The sequence below is a fragment of the Eschrichtius robustus genome, chromosome 5 (assembly GCF_028021215.1).
Source record: "Eschrichtius robustus isolate mEscRob2 chromosome 5, mEscRob2.pri, whole genome shotgun sequence".
Taxonomy (NCBI): domain Eukaryota; kingdom Metazoa; phylum Chordata; class Mammalia; order Artiodactyla; family Eschrichtiidae; genus Eschrichtius; species Eschrichtius robustus.
The window spans coordinates 63,264,514-63,282,866 of NC_090828.1; the positions used below are offsets into that span (position 1 = coordinate 63,264,514).

General features: G+C 38.9%; 3 protein-coding genes across 7 annotated transcripts in view; 1 reads left to right on the forward strand and 2 right to left on the reverse strand.

The window, feature by feature from the left end:
* Positions 1 to 409, forward strand: part of FASTKD1 (FAST kinase domains 1) — a 30,288-nt gene extending 29,879 nt beyond the window's left edge. For all 5 annotated transcript variants that reach the window (XM_068544947.1, XM_068544948.1, XM_068544949.1 and 2 more), the window contains one exon: positions 190 to 409. In XM_068544947.1, the coding sequence (XP_068401048.1) occupies positions 190 to 291 (102 nt within the window). In that variant the 3' untranslated portion in view covers positions 292 to 409. The remainder of the gene's footprint in view (positions 1 to 189) is intronic.
* Positions 410 to 907: 498 nt separating this feature from the next.
* Positions 908 to 17,667, reverse strand: KLHL41 (kelch like family member 41). The gene is made up of 6 exons (XM_068544955.1): positions 16,554 to 17,667; positions 12,707 to 12,864; positions 12,479 to 12,586; positions 8,045 to 8,230; positions 5,784 to 5,930; positions 908 to 1,223 (listed from the first exon to the last, which is right to left on the reverse strand). Exons 1-6 carry the CDS (start codon positions 17,661 to 17,663, stop codon positions 1,112 to 1,114), a joined length of 1,821 nt encoding a protein of 606 aa, XP_068401056.1. The 5' UTR covers positions 17,664 to 17,667; the 3' UTR covers positions 908 to 1,111.
* Positions 9,179 to 10,161, reverse strand: LOC137764881 (phosphatidylinositol N-acetylglucosaminyltransferase subunit C-like). Its single transcript, XM_068543933.1, is given in 2 exon segments — positions 9,179 to 9,744; positions 9,746 to 10,161. Coding segments are annotated over 2 exon segments (891 nt in total). The 3' UTR covers positions 9,179 to 9,269.
* Positions 17,668 to 18,353: the final 686 nt, after the last annotated feature.

An 18,353-nucleotide genomic window follows, 5' to 3' on the forward strand; every position in this document is an offset into this window, starting at 1 on the left:
GAGCTGTGAAGCAGAAAAGGGTCTTCCAGGTGTTGTCAAGGAGGCAACCTTCCAAATAGGGTTCAAAGGCTATGCTTATGTAAACTAATGTCTTAGGGTTCCTATAGCTCTTCTCAGTATTCTTAGAGGTCTTCCCTGATGTTTTTTGTTGCTGCTTTTGAGCTTTCATTCAGACTACATATTTTACAGATCCCTCATTTTGAATGGAACTCTATGGCACTGTCAACAAAGAATGCTCGAATGGACTACCTGAGAGAACGGATATTTGGAGAAGGCAAATCATCATCATAGTTTTTTTTGAAAATTAGTTATCATGGTGTGTCATATTTGGACTTATTTTAATTAAGTGGCTTGATTCAATTAAAAAATAATGTAGAATTGATTTCTAGGTCAATTAATACCTATTAAAATAAACACATTTTACAATGGACTACTTTCTCTACTATCTAGTTGGGAAATTGTTTAAAATTCTTAATGTAAAAGACATGTAGCTTTTAAGAAACTTAAGTAGTTTACAGTTCATTCTTTGAGTGCATACTATGTGGCAGGAACTATATTATTTTATTTTATTATTTTTAAATTTATTTAAATTTAAATAAGACCCATTTATTATACTCCTTAAATAGCATTTCCAAAGTTTTCTTACAGCATATAATCTTTAATATAATGCACAGGATTCTTGTTATATCTTGAAGCATGAGGAAAGGTTTTTGCTATTTTAAACATGTTTAGAAAATGCAGATGTACATATTTCATTCTCCAATTTCATTTGTAATAGAAAACAAGTGTAAAGGTACCTTAACAATGCAAATGAAAGATTAGTAAACTCAGATTTAGGAAGCTTCTTTACAATTGATTGAGACAGATTAACGAAAGGAATAATCTGTTCAATTTAAGATTTAATTTCTTAGAAAATGGTTTTAAGCTCTGATCATTACATTGAAGATTCAATAACTTTGAGGTTTTGATTCTCATTGCTAATCTCCTGGACAATAACATAGTGAATCATTTCTACATGAATCTCTGTATAGCCTTTTTAAAAACAATAAATTAAAGCCCTATTATCCAAACAGACCACCTCCCTATCTATTATGGTTTTTCACCTTCTTGTTTATAGCTTAGACAGTTTGAAGAGATTTAACCGTGTTGCTAGGCAACTAGCTCCTGAAGCATAACGTATTTCTTTCAACATTCCGGCCCATTCTTTTTTATCATCTTCATACCTGATGGAGAAAAAGAAAGCAATCAGTAAGTTGTTTTTAAGTAGATAGTTCTATAGATTTCCCTGTGTTGAATATACAAATGTTGTTCTCTGAGAAAACCCTACTGGCTCTTACCCAGAGGAGGATGCACCTGACTTGTAGACTAACAAACACTTGAATTCCTCCAAAAATATGCATTCTCTGAGCATATGCCCATATTACTGGCATGGTATTTAATCTGGATGCTTAGGCAGTTAACCCTTCTCCGGGAATTAGAGACCATCCAGAGATGACGGGTAACAGACAGGCAATTAATCTTTTCACCTTTGGACTGCTAAAGATGGCTGGTCCCCATGAGTCAAGGTCAGCAAAGAGTAAGAACTGGGAAGAGCAGGGACTGTTAGGCAGTTTGATTATGATTTCAGCTGTTCCCATACACTAGTGCTCAGCATGGTACATGACACTAGTGGTCACTCTGTAAGAAGCCATTCTCTTTCCCCTTTATTGTCCTGTGTGAGTACTACTCTTAGACTTTGCACTTGACATTAGGTAAGAACTGGTCGTCCCCTCTGAATATTCAGGGTTATAAAGATAGATACAGACAACTTGGGTTCCTTTGAGACCTGTGTGCTTTTCCTCTGCCTGATGCCTGGAATGCCATCTCTGCATGAGAAACGCCTAAACACTGCCTTCTTTCTGAAGCCTTTCTCACCTTCCTCAAGCAGAGTTTGTTGTTTTCTCTTCATTTCTCACAGTGTCCTTTGTATGGTATCCATTATAACAATTATCATTCTATTTTAATTTTTTCCCATATATTTATGTCCTCAACAAACTCAAAGGTACATATATCTTATTCACATTACTATCTTCCCTCCTCCAGAAGCTATCAATACTTGGCACATAGGAAATACTCCGAAATCATTCTACAAGGAGTGAGTGAGATTTAAAATAATTTTAAAATTAGCTGATGCCTATCTGACTTAATTTCATCAATGGTCCAAATTTAACAGCTGTACAGCTGTACTGTGCACTGAGTGATTTTTATGTAGGGAAAAGTAGACAAAAAATATTTTACCACTAATAAGGAAAAGAACCTTGATTATCTATATAGAATTTGGAGCAACAAATTAAAAGATAAAGAACAGTTTTAAATGATCTAATGAAAAAGTGACCACATTTAAGCAATAGGAGGTTGAGGTTAAATGAGGCCTAAAAGCATTTGCTTCCCAGCAGTTATATTTTTTACTTCCAGCTTGGTCAGTCCTACATAATGGAATGATTTCAAGAAAAAATATGAGAATGGAAATTATTTTTTACATATCACAGTAAGAGGGTCTATAGATTTAGAATGTAGTACACTGTTATTTTCATCTCTGCATGTGTGAATAGAGATTCACTAGGAAGTTGAGGGCAAGTGGGGAGCCACTTCTCTGGAGGTCAGTGTCTTTCAACTTATTGCATATCAAAGTCACCTGGAGGGCTTGTTAGAACACAGTTTGCTGGCCCCTACCTCCAGAGGTTCAGTAGGTCTGCGGGGTGAGGACTAAAGATTTGCACATCTACCAAGTACTCAGGTGGTGCTGATGCTGCCTTGGGAACCACTGCAGATCACTGGTTCTCAGACTTGACTCGCAAGTTGGAACTACGTGGAGACGTTAAAAATATTGAGGCCTGGGTCCCACCCCTACAGGTTGACTTTATTGGTATGGACTATGGCCTGGGCGTGAGGATTTTTTAAAGTTCCCAAAGTGATTCTAATATGCAGCAAGGTTTGAGAATTATTGCCCCAGATTTTATTACCTAAATGGAAAATACCAGTACCTAAATTTAAAATTTTACAGCCAAGCAGATAAGGATGAATGCCCCCTCCTCTTGCCTTTCCCAAATCCAGCGGTTCCCAAATTTGTCTGCACATTAGAATCATCTGGGGATCTTTTGAAAGTTCCGAAGCCCAGACCAAATCCCAGGTCAATTAAATCACAATCAATAGAGGGGAACAGAGGCAGCATCAGTACTTTTTGAAGTTCCTGAGGTGATTCCAATGAGCAAGCAGTTTTGAGAAGCACTGCCTTAATCGCGAAAATAAACCATCATCAGAGAGAATCCCTCATTCAGTCTCCTCTCAGCAATATAAGAGGTAATTTTAGCAGGAGATGCTGTACTTTCCTTTGCTGCCTGCAGTATTCTGTTGAAGCAACTTGGCTTTTGATCACCATTAGGATCCAGAGTGGCTCATGTGGGGTTCAGCTGATAGCACCATTCCTTAACATCAGTGTTTCTCAAGGCTTGCTGCATATTAGAATCACCTGGAAGGTTTTAAGAACTAGTGATGCCCAGGCCCTGCCTGCAGAAACTGATTTAATTGGTCTGCATGAAGGCCCAGGCACTGATATATTTTAAAAGCAGCCAGGGGACTTCCCTGGTGGTCCAGTGGTTAAGACATCACGCTCCCAATGCAGGGGGCGTGCATTCAATCCCTGGTCGGGGAACTAAGATTCCACATGCTGCGCAGTGCGGCCAAAAAAAAAAAAAAAAAGTAAAAGCAGCTGGGGTTAAGAATCACTGCCTATTCACTCTTGGTACCTATCCCCATCTTCCAAAAACCCTAACCTTCCCAGCCCTCCATTATTTCATATTTTTTTCTGCTGCTTTCCAGTCTTTCCCCATCTCATGCTCTTGCTAGGTCTAACTTCTTTCCCTGGAAATTTCCAGTTTCTTTATCTTCTTCCCTCTTTTTTGGAGGGAGAAAGGTAATAGTTAACTTCCTTTATTTTTAAAATAAATTTATTTATTTTATTTATTTATTTTTGGCTGCATTGGGTCTTCGTTGCTGCACGTGGGCTTTCACTCGTTGTGGCGAGAGGGGGCTACTCTTCATTGTGGTGCTCGGGCTTCTCATTGCAGGCTTCTCATTGCAGTGGCTTCTCGTTGCGGAGCACGGGCTCTAGGCGTGCAGGCTTCAGTAGTTGTGGCACGTGGGCTCAGTAGTTGTGGCTCGCAGGTTCTAGAGCGCAGGCTCACTAGTTGTGGCGCGTGGGCTTAGTTGCCCCATGGCATGTGGGATCTTCCCGAACCAGGGATCGAACCCGTGTCCCCTGCATTGGCAGGCAGATTCTTAATCACTACGCCACCAGGGAAGTCCCAGTTAACTTCCTTTTATAGCCACTTTTTCTTGCCCTCTACACAGCTAGTTACTGTTACAACAACATAAGGAAGTGATGTCTGTTGCACAAAATAATTGTTTGGTTAAGCTGCCAGCCTTTCAGCCTTCCAGTTTACCAGCTGGGAATAAGGCATGTGCTGGTTCAGGTATACAACAAATGTTACCTACTTTTCACTCTCAGGTTCAGTGTTATGCCTTCACTGATCACTCTTCCAAAGCTGTACTTATAAACTTAAATGTGCAAGCAAATCACCCACTAATCTTGTTAAAATTAAGATTCTGACTGAGTAGGTCTGGGTTGGGGCTTGGGATTCCACATTTCTAAGACGCCCTCAGGAGATGCCAACACAGCTGGTCCACAGACCATACTTCGAGTACCAAGGTTCTGGACAATCTGGTGACAGGCCAGGTAAGGGCATCCGACTTGGGAGTGGGGCTGGCCTTTAAACTGACAGGTAAAGCATAAGTCTGGCAGTTTCTGGATGAGTATACAGCATGAACTCATGCTCACCTCAGGCAACTGAGATCTACCTCCTGTAAACTTAGATCAGCAAGCATGGTGCCCAGGCTGAAGACGGCACATGTGGTGACCTGATAGTGACCAGACGTCTGCACACTGTATGCCCTGCCCCAGCTATGTTACTATGTGACTTTCTTCCATGACACAAGTTACACTTCTGCTCCCAAGACTTCTGGATACACTGGTCCTCTATGTGACATTCACTGCATTAGAAACTATGGTAAACTACACACACACACACACACACACACACACACACACACACACATATACATACATCCCTTTTTAAATACATTCATTTTAAGCTTAACTGTAAAATAGTTCAATTGAGTAACAACTGTCAGTGTTATACTTGGGAGACCTACCTAGCACCTATCTTGGAGGTCAAGTGGATTGCTACTTTTCACTTTTTTAAAAAGCTTTTATAACTGAATCCTCAGAAAATTGGAAAAATATTTAAATTAGATTCAAAATAGAGTTAATGAATCATGGAAAACTCAAGAGGTTAAGTGTTCATTCCAGACTGTTTTCTTAGGAAATAAAGTACTCTCTGGGAGAAAGGTAAGTGGTTTGGAAGCCTTTGCTCTACTGGATGCCTAGAGTGTTCATTACACTTTTAAAGCTGGAAGGGAGCTTAAAGGATCAGTTGTCCAACTCTCAATTACTGATTAAGAAATAGGCCCCGATAAGTTCTTTCCCAAGCTCATAGCTAACTAGAAGCAGTACTTGATTAAGTAAGTGGCAATGTGTAAAAGTTCAACAGGTTCAAAGAGTGTTTAGTTTACTATCAAGAAGTAGCATACATTTTGGGAAAGTCTGGCTTCCTATTTACTTCAAAATTGTTTTATCTGATTTGATTTAATATTTGGTTCAGAAAATTGGAGTGAAGGAAACTTACTTCCATATGTCATTGACTTCAGTGGGTGCAAATTCTTTAGACTCCAGCTGAATCATGGCAAAACCACCAATGGCATACAGGGATCCAGCCAGGCTGACCAAACTGATGGAACTTCTTTCTTGGGGAAATTCAGTCATTACTTCCCACCTAGGAATTATTGAAGATACAGTTAATGTAAAACTTTAAAAAATGCCAAATGTATTTACTGAACAATTATAGGAAATTATAATTAAAAACTTCAAGTAGCATAAACATCCAAAATTAGAAGATTAAATTTGCTACTGGAAAATATCTAAATATTCCTTTATTTGAAAGATGTAACCAAATTAGATTTTAAAGCCCTCAGTATGTCAATCCAAGAATACTTCACCTTCATTAGTTAGCACCTTCAGCAGTGGTTATCAAACTGTATGCCATAAATAGTGGAGCTTTAAGGGACTTCCCTGGCGGTCCAGTGGTTAAGACTCTGTGCTTCCCCTGCAGGGGCCACGGGTTCGATTCCTGGTTGGAGAACTAAGATCCCACATGCTGTGCAGCGTGGCCCCCCCCCCAAAAAAATAGTGGAGTTTTGGGGGGACGTTCTAGGGCTCCTAGGCCCTACTGTGTTGGATTTCATTTGAATGCTAATACAAATTTTTAAAAACTCTGATGTCCATAGTGTCTCAAGAAATCTCCAAACCCTTTTTAATAAAGCATGTGATAAGAATAGTTTCCAAACTAGGGTTGGAAATTTTCTTTTTAATAGTTTATACTTCATCCTTTTAAGTAAAGGATTTAAGGGAATTTTAATGTTAATAGCTATATGAAATAGGAACACTAAAGATAAAATCAATCAAATTAATTGGAAGTATCAAGAGTCTAGAATGAGTCATTTTGGTAGCTCTCTTCCATTACTCTGGCATAAAGGTGGACCTCATAGTTTTTCTCTAAACATATTATGTTTCTCTAATTATAAAAATATATGTACATTGTACAAAATCTGGAGAAACAGAAAGGTATAGAAGAAACAAATATCACCCATGATCATGTCCTTCAGACATAATCATAAGCAAAATTTTGCTATAATTTTGTCATTTTAAAAAATGCATATAAATTTAAACATCCATCTATGCATATGAACAAAACTAAGAACATAGAGTATTTGCAGTTTTGTGTGCTGCTTTTTTTTTTTTTTAATTTATTTATTTTTATTATTTATGGCTGTGTTGGGTCTTCGTTTCTGTGCGAGGGCTTTCTCTAGTTGTGGCAAGCAGGGGCCACTCTTCATCGCGGTGCACAGGCCTCTCACTATCGCGGCCTCTCTTGTTGCGGAGCACAGGCTCCAGATGCGCAGGCTCAGTAATTGTGGCTCACGAGCCCAGTTGCTCCGCGGCATGTGGGATCTTCCCAGACCAGGGCTCGAACCCGTGTGCCCTGCATTGGCAGGCAGATTCTCAACCACTGCGCCACCAGGGAAGCCCTGTGTGCTGCTTCTTTAACTTCTTATAACATGCGTTTTTACCCATATTATATAGTCTTCAAAAAACATGATTTTTAACGATTATAAAAATCCAATTCCATAAAACTTCCTTGTAATTTTCAGATTAACTAAAGTCTGTTTCGTAATCAGGCATACATGGTTCCTTACAAAAGTAATAATAGTGCTCTAATTTTTTCTTCATTGCTAAACGAGGAGCATAAAAACTATATACTCATCTAGATGTGTGAGCTCAAAAACTTGAAAAGGACTAATTCTATATAAAGAATATCTGTGAAATATCTTTTACGTTAACTTTAAGCCAATACAAGCTTAAAAGTGAAAAAAAAAAAAATTATAAAGAACACAAAAGAATCAAACATCTGAAGCATTACAAATATCACAGACTAAGCGGAGGTCTTTTTGTCCTTAAAGAAACTACATATTTCAAATCAAATAACCTTATAGAGAGATGTATATCCATTTATGTATATATAATTATTCAGAAGTATTACCTTTGCATGACTAAATTCACAAAGTTAATAACAAGTAAGGATAGATTGATCACTCCAACATTAACTTGAGGGTCATGTGTTCCAAATTACAAACACACATAATGCATCAAAATGTTAGGCATTTCACACTCATAACACCAAAAGAAACACAGATGAAGATACTTCCTCTTCAATCCTTGCCTCCCTACCCTCCTCTCCCCATGTCCTAATTGGAAAGCTTAATTTTTTTCCAAAGTTAGAAATTAAAACGTATAGTGATTCATATGCTGTAGTAAGAGATGGCAGCTTACTTATTGGTGGTGAGGTCAAAAGCTTCAATTGAAGCTGAAAGACCATCTTCAGTGACGCCTCCAGCAATCACAATTTTGCCTTTATGGACTGCCACTCCAAACATGGAACGAGGGGTTTTCATTGGAGCCAGATCTCTCCAGTCTCCTCTTTTGGGGTTGTAGGTAAACACCCTGTTTGTACACTTTCTGTAAACATAAAACACAACAAAATGGTCCTTTTAGAAGCTTCCTTTTTTGAAAGAAGCAACTTCACTAATCATTTACCTTTGCTTCTCGTTTGAAATATGTAGTATAGTGAGGATCAGGAAAATTCTTAATCTGAACATACGTCACCAAGCAAAGGACGATTCCAAATATGAGGACTAAAGCTATTTTAAATCTTAATTATACTACTGGAAGGTAGGGTCCTTTACTTTTGTCAATTGCCTAGAGGCCCAGGCAGAGTAGATTTTAATCCTATCTGCTACAAAATTCAATACACAATAGACTTAACAAAAATTCATAAACCCTTTATTGTGCCTCAGTAACAAAAACGTTTATTCATTTCATTATCTGAATATCCTAAGAATGAATCAGTTAACTTAAGAAATAACTAGGTGTGAATGTACCTATTTTAAATGTAACTGTAATATGATGGCTCATTTTATTTTAGTCTACCACTAATATACCAATGCATTTTAAGAAATCTGGGACTAAAGATTAGACAACTAGTCATCTGAGCTGATGAGTAATGAAAACAATTTTATATGCTAAATGGTACCAGAAAAACCTGGACTTACCTGAATTATCCTTCTTAGTATGTTGTTATGATTCCATAATTTACTGATGGGAGTTCAAATTCCAAATAAGAATTGATTAACTTGATATATTTGGTAAAGCCAAAAAGCAACCAAACAAAACCTCAACTTTTTGTGAGGACAATTTTTTTTTTTTTAGATGTGTTATTTTTTTAATAAACAGAAACCACATCACTTCATTTGTTACAGAGAATAATAATGAGAGGCAATAATTCAAGAGGGCCCCAGGAAGCTTTTTCATCGACAAAGTAACAGAAAGGATAAGCACCTTCACTGCCCAAGCCTATGGGTAATTTTTTTCTTTTGATCTCTGATCTCCCACCCAGATCATTATGCCACTTCCAGAATGGAACTCTGCCTTCAAATCTCCTACTAGTTGGAAGGCTGGTCTATCAGCTTGTCTCAGTAACGGAATGGAGGTCCCTAACTCAGCTGAGGAACCTCGACAAGTCTTCTTTGATTTCAGCCTCATCCCAAGGCCCATGAATGTTTTCTTTAAAAAGCTGCAGGCGAATGAGGTAGAAAGGGCAGAGACGTGAGATGGAAACCAGCAGAAGGGCAAAGAGTATGGCTCCCACAGCACTAATGGACAGCAGGCCTCCCAAGGCTGAAAATGCAAAAAGCAGTGTGACTCCCACATAGCTGCGGGGAGTACATGCCTTCAGTTTCTTCTGTAACATGGGCCATAGGGCAAAAATCTGGATGGCAAATGTCACCATGATGAAGGCATGTAGGGACCGGGGCAGGCGTGAGGCAAGGCAGACAGAAGCAAAGATGGCCATGTTCAAGGACAGTGTGCTGGATACAATGGCAGCATTGGCACCATAGTCAAAGAAGATGAGGTGGCCTAACAGCATGAAGACTGACATGGCATAGATGGTGTCAGTGCTGACGGACTCTGTCAGTCTTCAGCACTGGCGAAAAGCCATACGTGAAAGGTATGAAGACTAGGGCACTCTTCAAGTCAGCCCACCGGGTCCGCCCACTCTTCTTCCGTCCTTCACCTCCATCAATGAGATCAAACAAAACATAGCCAATCAGTGAGGAAGCCAGGCCGGTCCCAAAAAGCCAATGGGGAGCCAGAAGACCCTCATCCATATACCACCAGATAACCACAAAAACACAGACACTGCACAGCTGCTGTATCACCACACTGGACTCAAATACCACAGCCCAATATTGGTATTTCCGGGCATAGACGTTCTTCCGGAGCTCTTCCAGGAAGCTCTGATCCACGTAGTTATCAGGAAAAGGCTGTCGCTCATGCAAGACCTTCTGCCACCTGGCCTCTTTGGTGTTAGTTACAGGCTGGGCACACATTATCCTTTTGCTCAAACTCAGGCCAGTTCAATCTCCCTTGCAGAAGTCCATGTGGTTCTCGATCTTTACAAAGTTTTGAAATAAAACCTCTCTGGAAATTCCATGCTGAGCTGTGGTTGGTATTGTACCGACCTTCCCTTGCTTTCAAAGGCAGCAACCCAGGCTAGGTCTACAGTAGATGAGTTTGTTCTCTGAGGCAGGACAATACAGCTAAGTTCCTGCCCGCAAGTTCGTAGGGGTGCGCGGCCTGGGGAGAGCGGCCGCCCGCCTCCTTCCCCATCCGGGGCGCCGGGGTCGTCATAATTTTTTTCTTTAGTTTTATAAAAGACCAGATATCTGGAGTAGAAGCATTTCCTCCAGTATATGACTATGAGTATTATCTTAAAACTCCTCAATAAGAACACGATCCAAAATCATGTTCTTCAAATGCAGTGGCGATAACGAGTATAACTCAGTGCTTACTTTAGGTAATGACTCTTTTCAAAGTTCTTGACTTTGGCATTTGTCAAGCAGTGTTCTGGGGTGGGTTTTTTTTGTTTTTTTTTTAAAGGGAACTTTATTTATTTATTTATTTATGGCTGCGTTGGGTCTTCGTTGCTGCGCGGGCTTTCTTTAGTTGCAGCGAGCAGGAGTTACTCTTTGTTGCGGTGCGCGGGCTTCTCACTGCGGTGGCTTCTCTTGTTTCAGAGCATGGGCTCCAGGCACGTGGGCTTCAGTAGTTGTGGCACGTGGGCTCAGTAGTTGTGGCGCACAGGCCTAGTTGCTCTGCAGCATGTGGGATCTTCCCGGACCAGGGCTCGAACCCGTGTCCCCTGCATTTGCAGGTGGACTCTTAACCACTGAGCCACCAGGGAAGCCCACAATGTTGTTTTGGTTAATCATATTCTCAAGATTAATGTATTCTTACTGACAAGGCCTGCATGCGTCTTACTGACACATCAATTTCCTAGTTACTAATACTACTTGAAGGAAACAATTTAAATCATTTAGCGGAGTCACTATGTTTCCAAAGTCATAACACTGCTTAATACAGATTTTCCATTCTATTACTCAGGAAAAATATTCCAAACAAGATTTTGCTCTGAGTGTGTTTATAATATGGCCTTCCTTTAAATGTTTATTTGATGGGACTATCTGGCATTAAGGAGGATTTCAGCTTCAAAATTTCAGAATATATTATCTTTGAATATGGATAGACTGTATAAAAACCCTTTGCTTTTAAAAATCATATTTTCTGTAATATATGTCATTTTAATTGAGTAATAGCCATTAACTATTAACTGCACAATATGCAGTTCTTTAATTCTAGCACATTTCCATATTTTACTTTCCTTTCCTGCTTTGCCCTTAAATTCTTAATTCTGACTCTCTTTCCAGGATTGGGCATCTCTTGAACAAACTGGGTAAATGATACAAGCCAAATTAGGCAGAGTTTTCAGGGGCAGGAAATTTGTTCTCACTATTGAAGCTAAAAATCTTCATTTTACCAGACAGGCTACTGGCTTAACTGACTGGCTTCTGGAGCACTCTTAACTCACTTCTCCCTTGGGGGTATAAGATCTCTTTCCTAATTACCTATCCCTTGAGAAGTACATAGAAAGCAAGTTATATGAAACTTCATCCTCTTTTTCTCATAAGAGACTGGGTGCTACTGGGTATATCAGGTATATCTATTCTGTTTGATCAGTGCCTGTTTGTGACCAGTTGTTAAATATTTTGAATACCACCTGACCAGGAGTAAATAAGTGAAACATTGCTGAGGAAAGAACTGCCCCCTTTTCAGTCCCCAGTCACCAGTTTCAAACTCAACTATCAAATTCTCTCTGATGAATGTAAAGTACAAATCCATGATTTTTAAGCACTGTTGTTTTAATAGTTATATTTAAAATATTACATTAAAGAGATACACTTAATTTTTATCTACTTATGGCTAAATGAATAAAAAGCCCACTGGTTTTAATGTAGTAAAATATAATTATAAATTAGCCAAATAAAAGGCTTGATTATATTCCTAAATGCTGCTTTTCCACTGTAAGAATGCTTATGATGGAGATATTATGTTTGTTCTTAGCAATATGCTGGGCATACACAAATTGACTTAAGCAACTTTAAAATTGTATACAGTTTTCCTTCATCAATCATTTTAAATATCCTCCAATAACTTTTCAAAATTTTATTTTGAAATTTTACTTTCAAAATGTTATGGGAGAGTACCAAGTCCTATTTCAGCATGTAGATTCAAGTGAAAACAGGAAGGAACCCTTGTAATAAAAAAATCACTTGGATATAAACCATAAGGAGATGTCAGGGTACTTACTTGTCATCTGTCTTTCCTCCGAGACAATATATCATCCCCTTATGTGAAATCACACTATGGCCATAGACTTTGATAGGAAGTTTTTTAACTTCATTCCATTTGGCCGCCCTAAAAGCAGAAGATAGAATTTATATGCTTTCAGTGAATTTCAGGTTCTAAAATTATGACTTTGATATAGACACTTATATACCTGAATGCTTAGAAAACGAGAATGTCATGCCAACTTACACAGGATCATAGCACAATACTGAATCCAGCGAAGCCTCTGTTTGAAGGTCTTTGCCTGCAACTACATAGATTTTGTCATCTACTTCTCCCAGACCGAAGAGACACCTGGCTGAAGGCAGAGGTGGAAGTCCAACCCACTCAGATGCTACGTTATCAAGCTGAAGAAAGAATATATGAGGAATTGTGGAGCTTGTTACAGGTGTACCAAAAAATATGCTATACTTTGTTGTTTAGAATTCATTGAGATAGTCAAAGGTCTCACAAGTAAAACTACAACCCCAAAAGGATCATATTTTACCTTTGAATTACCGAGAAAAATGAGAAAAGCTACTTGGCCTACCAAAATAGCTAAAAGTACTCAAACCTGCAGAACTTGAAGAAAGGAAAGAGAAAATAAAATAGTCACCGGAGATTAGTTAAGCACTGTGAGATTTCTTGTCAAATTTTCTTCCCATGTTGCCTTGTTGAGGTTTGAACAAGGAATCATAATACTTTTAGGACACTGGGGAAAAAGAGGTTGCCACTGTAGGGAGGGTCACAGTACGTGAGTGACCCCCGCATGCTATATTTAACATGCTCCCAAGCTGGCGCCCGGGACAGCTGGACCTGTCGCTCAGTTCACAGACAGCTGGGGCGCTAGGCATTATCTTTTTTCTTTCCTTCACCATTTTTAGGTTCTCCATGCTTCACTTCATTACTTCGGATATAGGCAGGTGTTACAGCCTATAACTTCCTAGCCTTTTTTGGGGAGTCATTTAAAATACCCTTCTCTCTCTCTCTCGTTTATATTAGGAAGTAACTTTGGTTGTTTTTGCTACTGCTGATTCTGCAAGCCTAAGACAGCGCTCCAAGAGCCCACGCCCTGGGATAGGTGATTCTGATATGGCTGGCATCAGCTTTAGCACTTACTATTTGTAATTTTAAGATTTTCCTCTTTGCATTTTAGGACACCAAAGCACAAGAAAACTGCTTTCTGAGGGTGCGCATTCACAGATTTGTTGTCCTCTCTAGTGCTACTTCTATGCAGTGGAAGAAAAAGGAATAAAACCCAGAATAATTGGACACCAAGGATAGATGCAGATATTAAAGTCTGTGGTATAGGGAGGGGTCCCTATGGAAGCCTATCTCTATCTGGTCTAGTAACCTTGGTTAAAGCAAAGTACTAATTAAAACTAGCTGAGATGAGCGGTTTGATCCCCACACACACACTGTTAGTTTGCAGTCACAAGTTTCAACATCCAGATTGTGATCACTAATGTTTTCATTTTTTGAAAAAAAATTATTTATCAAGAAAGTGGTATGTAGTATAGTAGCAGTAATAATGAGCATTTATGAAGTTTTTACTCTGTGATAGGCTTCATACTAAATGCTTGACACAGGTAATCTCATCTAGTCCTCCAGGATAGGGACTTCTATTATCTCCATTTTACAGATGAGGAAACTGAGGTACAGAAAGGTTAAATAATTTGCACAAACTCACAGAGCTTTTAAGTGATACTTGATGCAAGCTATAAAAATTCATAGTTTGCCTTTTTTTTTTAATGTATTTATTTATTTATTTATATTTATTTATGGCTGTGTTGGGTCTTCGTTTCCATGCGAGGGCTTTCTCCAGTTGCAGCGAGCGGGGGCCACTCTTCATCGCGGTGCGCGGGCCTCTCACCGTGGCGGCCTCTCCCATTGCGGAGCGCAGGCTCCAGACGCGCAGGCTCAGTAGTTGTGGCTCACGGGCTTAGTGGCTCCGCGGCATGTGGGATCGTCCCAGACCAGGGCTCGAACCCGTGTCCCCCGCATTGGCAGGCAGACTCTCAACCACTGCGCCACCAGGGAAGCCCCATAGTTTGTCTTTTTAAATGGGAACAGCAGCCATCATAATCCCAAACCGGAGGGTTTACTGCCCACACTACACAATACTGTCTACATTCCCATACTACCCCGGATAGGGCACTTCCTACAGCAGATGAGACAGCAAGGCTGCCTGCCAGGCTTTTTTACAGATGAGCTGTCAAGCTATTTAACCTCTCTGGCTTCAGTTTTCTCACCCTTAAAATTAGAGTTCGGACCTAGATTACTTTAAGATGTGGTGTTCACAGATTTGATGAAACTGTTAAGTCTATGGAAAAAACCGGCTCTTACCTAGGTAAAAAAATTCTCATAATCTAATTCTAGTATACAATCAAAGGTCATATGAATCCTAACTTAATACATTTTAAACAGAGGTGACCAAGCAGAAAATACAAAGCCTGAGATTCTCATACATATATTTTCTTGTGAGTCATAACCCTCTTTTACAGTCAGGTGTTTTTATCCTGGCATCTTGTCCCACTATTTGTGGCTTTTAGAAGGAGCAAGGCATGCGAAATGACAGGGAGTCGACCCTTTCAACTTTGTATAACCTTTTGTAGCTAAAAGGAACAACATCAAGCAGGTTTCAGAAATGAGAGGCTGTGTCAATAAAAGCAAGGGCAGTAACAGGATGGAAGAGAATAAAGATAAGGCTATTAAGTATTCTTTGGGTCTATGATTTCCGGGTATCTGTCTGTCTGTCTGTATTTTGATGTCATTTTTACTTCCTAGATAAAATTATTGCCTTTTCAATTGAATTTACCCTTCCTGAAATTTATCTGAATTTAAAATTAGGGCTTAGGAAATCTTCTGGCCCACATTCAAATACTTAACATTTACAGCTTCTATTTTATTTTTATATTTCATAGTTAACATTCTTTAATGGAACTTGGAAAATTAAGAACCGTGATTAACATGTATTATTACATTTTTCAAGATTAGAAAAAGCTGGTTAAAGAGTGTGCTTTATAAATGCACCATATGTCACACACTTTGAAAGCACTCAGTGACTGTGGTATGACATTCTACACATGCTTATCTTTGGCCTTTCCAACTCAAGTGCCCATAAACCCCAGGCCATAAGTAGCCATGACCTAAACAAACTCTTTTGAACTATCTGTAAGCTACAAAGTCCTGGTATGGACATTATTAAAGATGAAGGTTCAGCCACTGATTCCTTCATAAACTGGTAAAGTATAATGTGTTGACAATATGAAACGAACTCCTTTCAAACAAACTACAAAGAGTGTTAGTTTAGGAGGATGTGTTTTCTTGGAAACTTCTATGGTTTCATAATACAGATTAAGTTGCCAATATGTCTAAGTACAACTCTGATCCAAATAAATTTGATCATTTATCATAAATAAATATTTCTAAATACAATTAATCCAAATTAGTGACACTTGTGTAGACAGTGTTTCCTAGAAGGTAATCCAAAGCATGTAAAATATGTATACAAGTTCTTTTCATTTTCAACAAAACTATATTTTAGGCAGTAACCATAAATAAGAGATGAAACGCTACCTCCAGGAACTTCAAATCAGTTCAAGGAAACTTGGAAGAAGGTAGAAAATCTGATCAATTTAACATTTTGTAATGGGTAAAGTAATTTGATTTTGGGAAATACAGTAACCTGTTTTTCAGAAAGAGGACACAAGATTAAATTTCGTTTTTACTAAAATACTGGACTTTAAAGGATTACAGCCACAATCAACTATAAACATGACATTTTGGGTAAAAGTGCATAAAGAAAATCATGAGCCATCACTTATACATTAATTAGAACCCCATTCTTTACCAAAACGTTTATTAAATATTAACAAGCAGTTAACTGATTCAAATATTTGTCAGCCCTCTAAGTAATGAAAATTCAAGGGACTGGAATAGCACATCAAGTAGAATAAAATACAAGCAGCCTGAATAATTCACAAGTCAGCTAACTAGACGGTGACTAACAGCCTTTCCTTTATGTCTCTACATATATGAAAATATCCTTTCTTACCTGGAAGAAGTACGACTGTAGAGGTTGATCTTTATTTTCTTCATCCACATAGAGGCCTCCTACCACGTACACCTGATTTTGCTGGGTAACGATGCTGGAATGATTTCTGGGGATCTGCTCAGCCAGTGCAGTAAGGTAGCATTCATTTTCCGTGGGATCATAAGCCACTGCAGCTGTGTCATTAACCAAGAGGATGAGGTCTTTGACAAACATTCCATGCCTGGGAATATCGTTCAGGTAACCAGGAAGTAAATCTTCATCACCAACATCACCATTCACCTCACTAGCCCCAGCCTTCTCTGTGTTTTTGCTAGGTTCTGGGAGTTTGCCTGCAAAGGCATCTTTGAGAACTTTGATTTTTTTCTGGAGTTCTGGGTTGCTTTTAATGATATCATCTTTCTCAACATGATCTTTAAAATATTTTTCTGTCATAAGGCGAAAACGGATACAATCAAACACTTCGCTAAGGTTTTTAACCCTGTTTTCTTTGTCTGTTCGCACCCATTTCATCACTGCCTCAAATACCGCTTCTTCCTTTTCTACATTTAGGCTGTCATTGGAAATGACTGAGATCAGCTCCTGTGGAGAGAGTTGCATGAAGTCCTCTTCCTTACAAATCTGTACAAAGCGATCAGACACAAATTCACGGGCAGAGATGGCGAGTCTCGGGCAGTCAAGAAGAAGTCCTAATCTTAGGATAGCTAGACAGTTACCAGGAGCAAGTCTTTTCTGAAGATACGAAACGCAGACAGTGAACACGGAGGGGATCTGAAAGCGGCTGGCCAATGCAAAAATATCTTGCACATTTCCGTCGTTGAGATCAATACTGGCAGAGTACAGGTACTTAATGATTAAATCCAATACAGCAGGATCCACATTATCTAGTACTACCTCCTTTTTTTTTGCCTCATCAAGTTCAGATAAAAAATACTCACGGAAGTAAGGACTACAAGCTGACAAAATCAATCTGTGGCAAGGAAGACTTTTGTCACCTGCTTTTAGTGTGCAATCGATGAATTTTTTCTCATCCAGGAGATCTTTTAGACCATCCTGAAGAAGGGTGGATTGGTAAAGCCGCAGTTCCTCTGCAAGTTCCCGCTGGGAATCCATTTTGTGAGTAACCTAGGTAAGGAAGGGGACACTAAGGCCTTAGCTCCTCACAGTACACAGGTCTAGCAGTAAAAAGGCAGATCAGTGTGCTTTGCCCAGCTTGAAGCCTTTGCAATTTAATCCCACCAGCTAAATATAGATACCAACTCTAACAAGGGAATTTAGGAGAGCTAGTTTGGAAAGAAGAGTTCTTGCAGCTGTTACAGATTGAAAGGAACAACTGGAACTTTTAATCACTAAGGAAACAGCTAAGAAACAAGAGATTTAAATGAAGTGGAAAGCTTTAAAATACATAAAGCATTAGAAGATATGCTAATAAAGGCTACCGCAAGAAAATGTTTATTAAACTAACACAAAACTGAATCATAATAATGAGTCAGTCCGCTAAAAATGGTCTAGTGGCAAGCTACTTGGCTATCTGAATTAATGATGCAAAGTTCAAGAATATGAGCTGAGTTCATTTGGATACTCATAAGCAAGATCCCCTTTCCAATAACTGCTACGAATTTTTATTTTCTACTTAAAACAGTGGGATATATAATCTTCTTTTAGAAGTAGGAAACAAAGACTTCTACTTAGGTACTATAATTATAGATTTTTTTGGGAACAAAAACCTTTAAAATAATAATATCCCCCCATCATGATTGAAAATAAATGCAGAGAAACTGCTATTTTCTAAGACATCCCAAA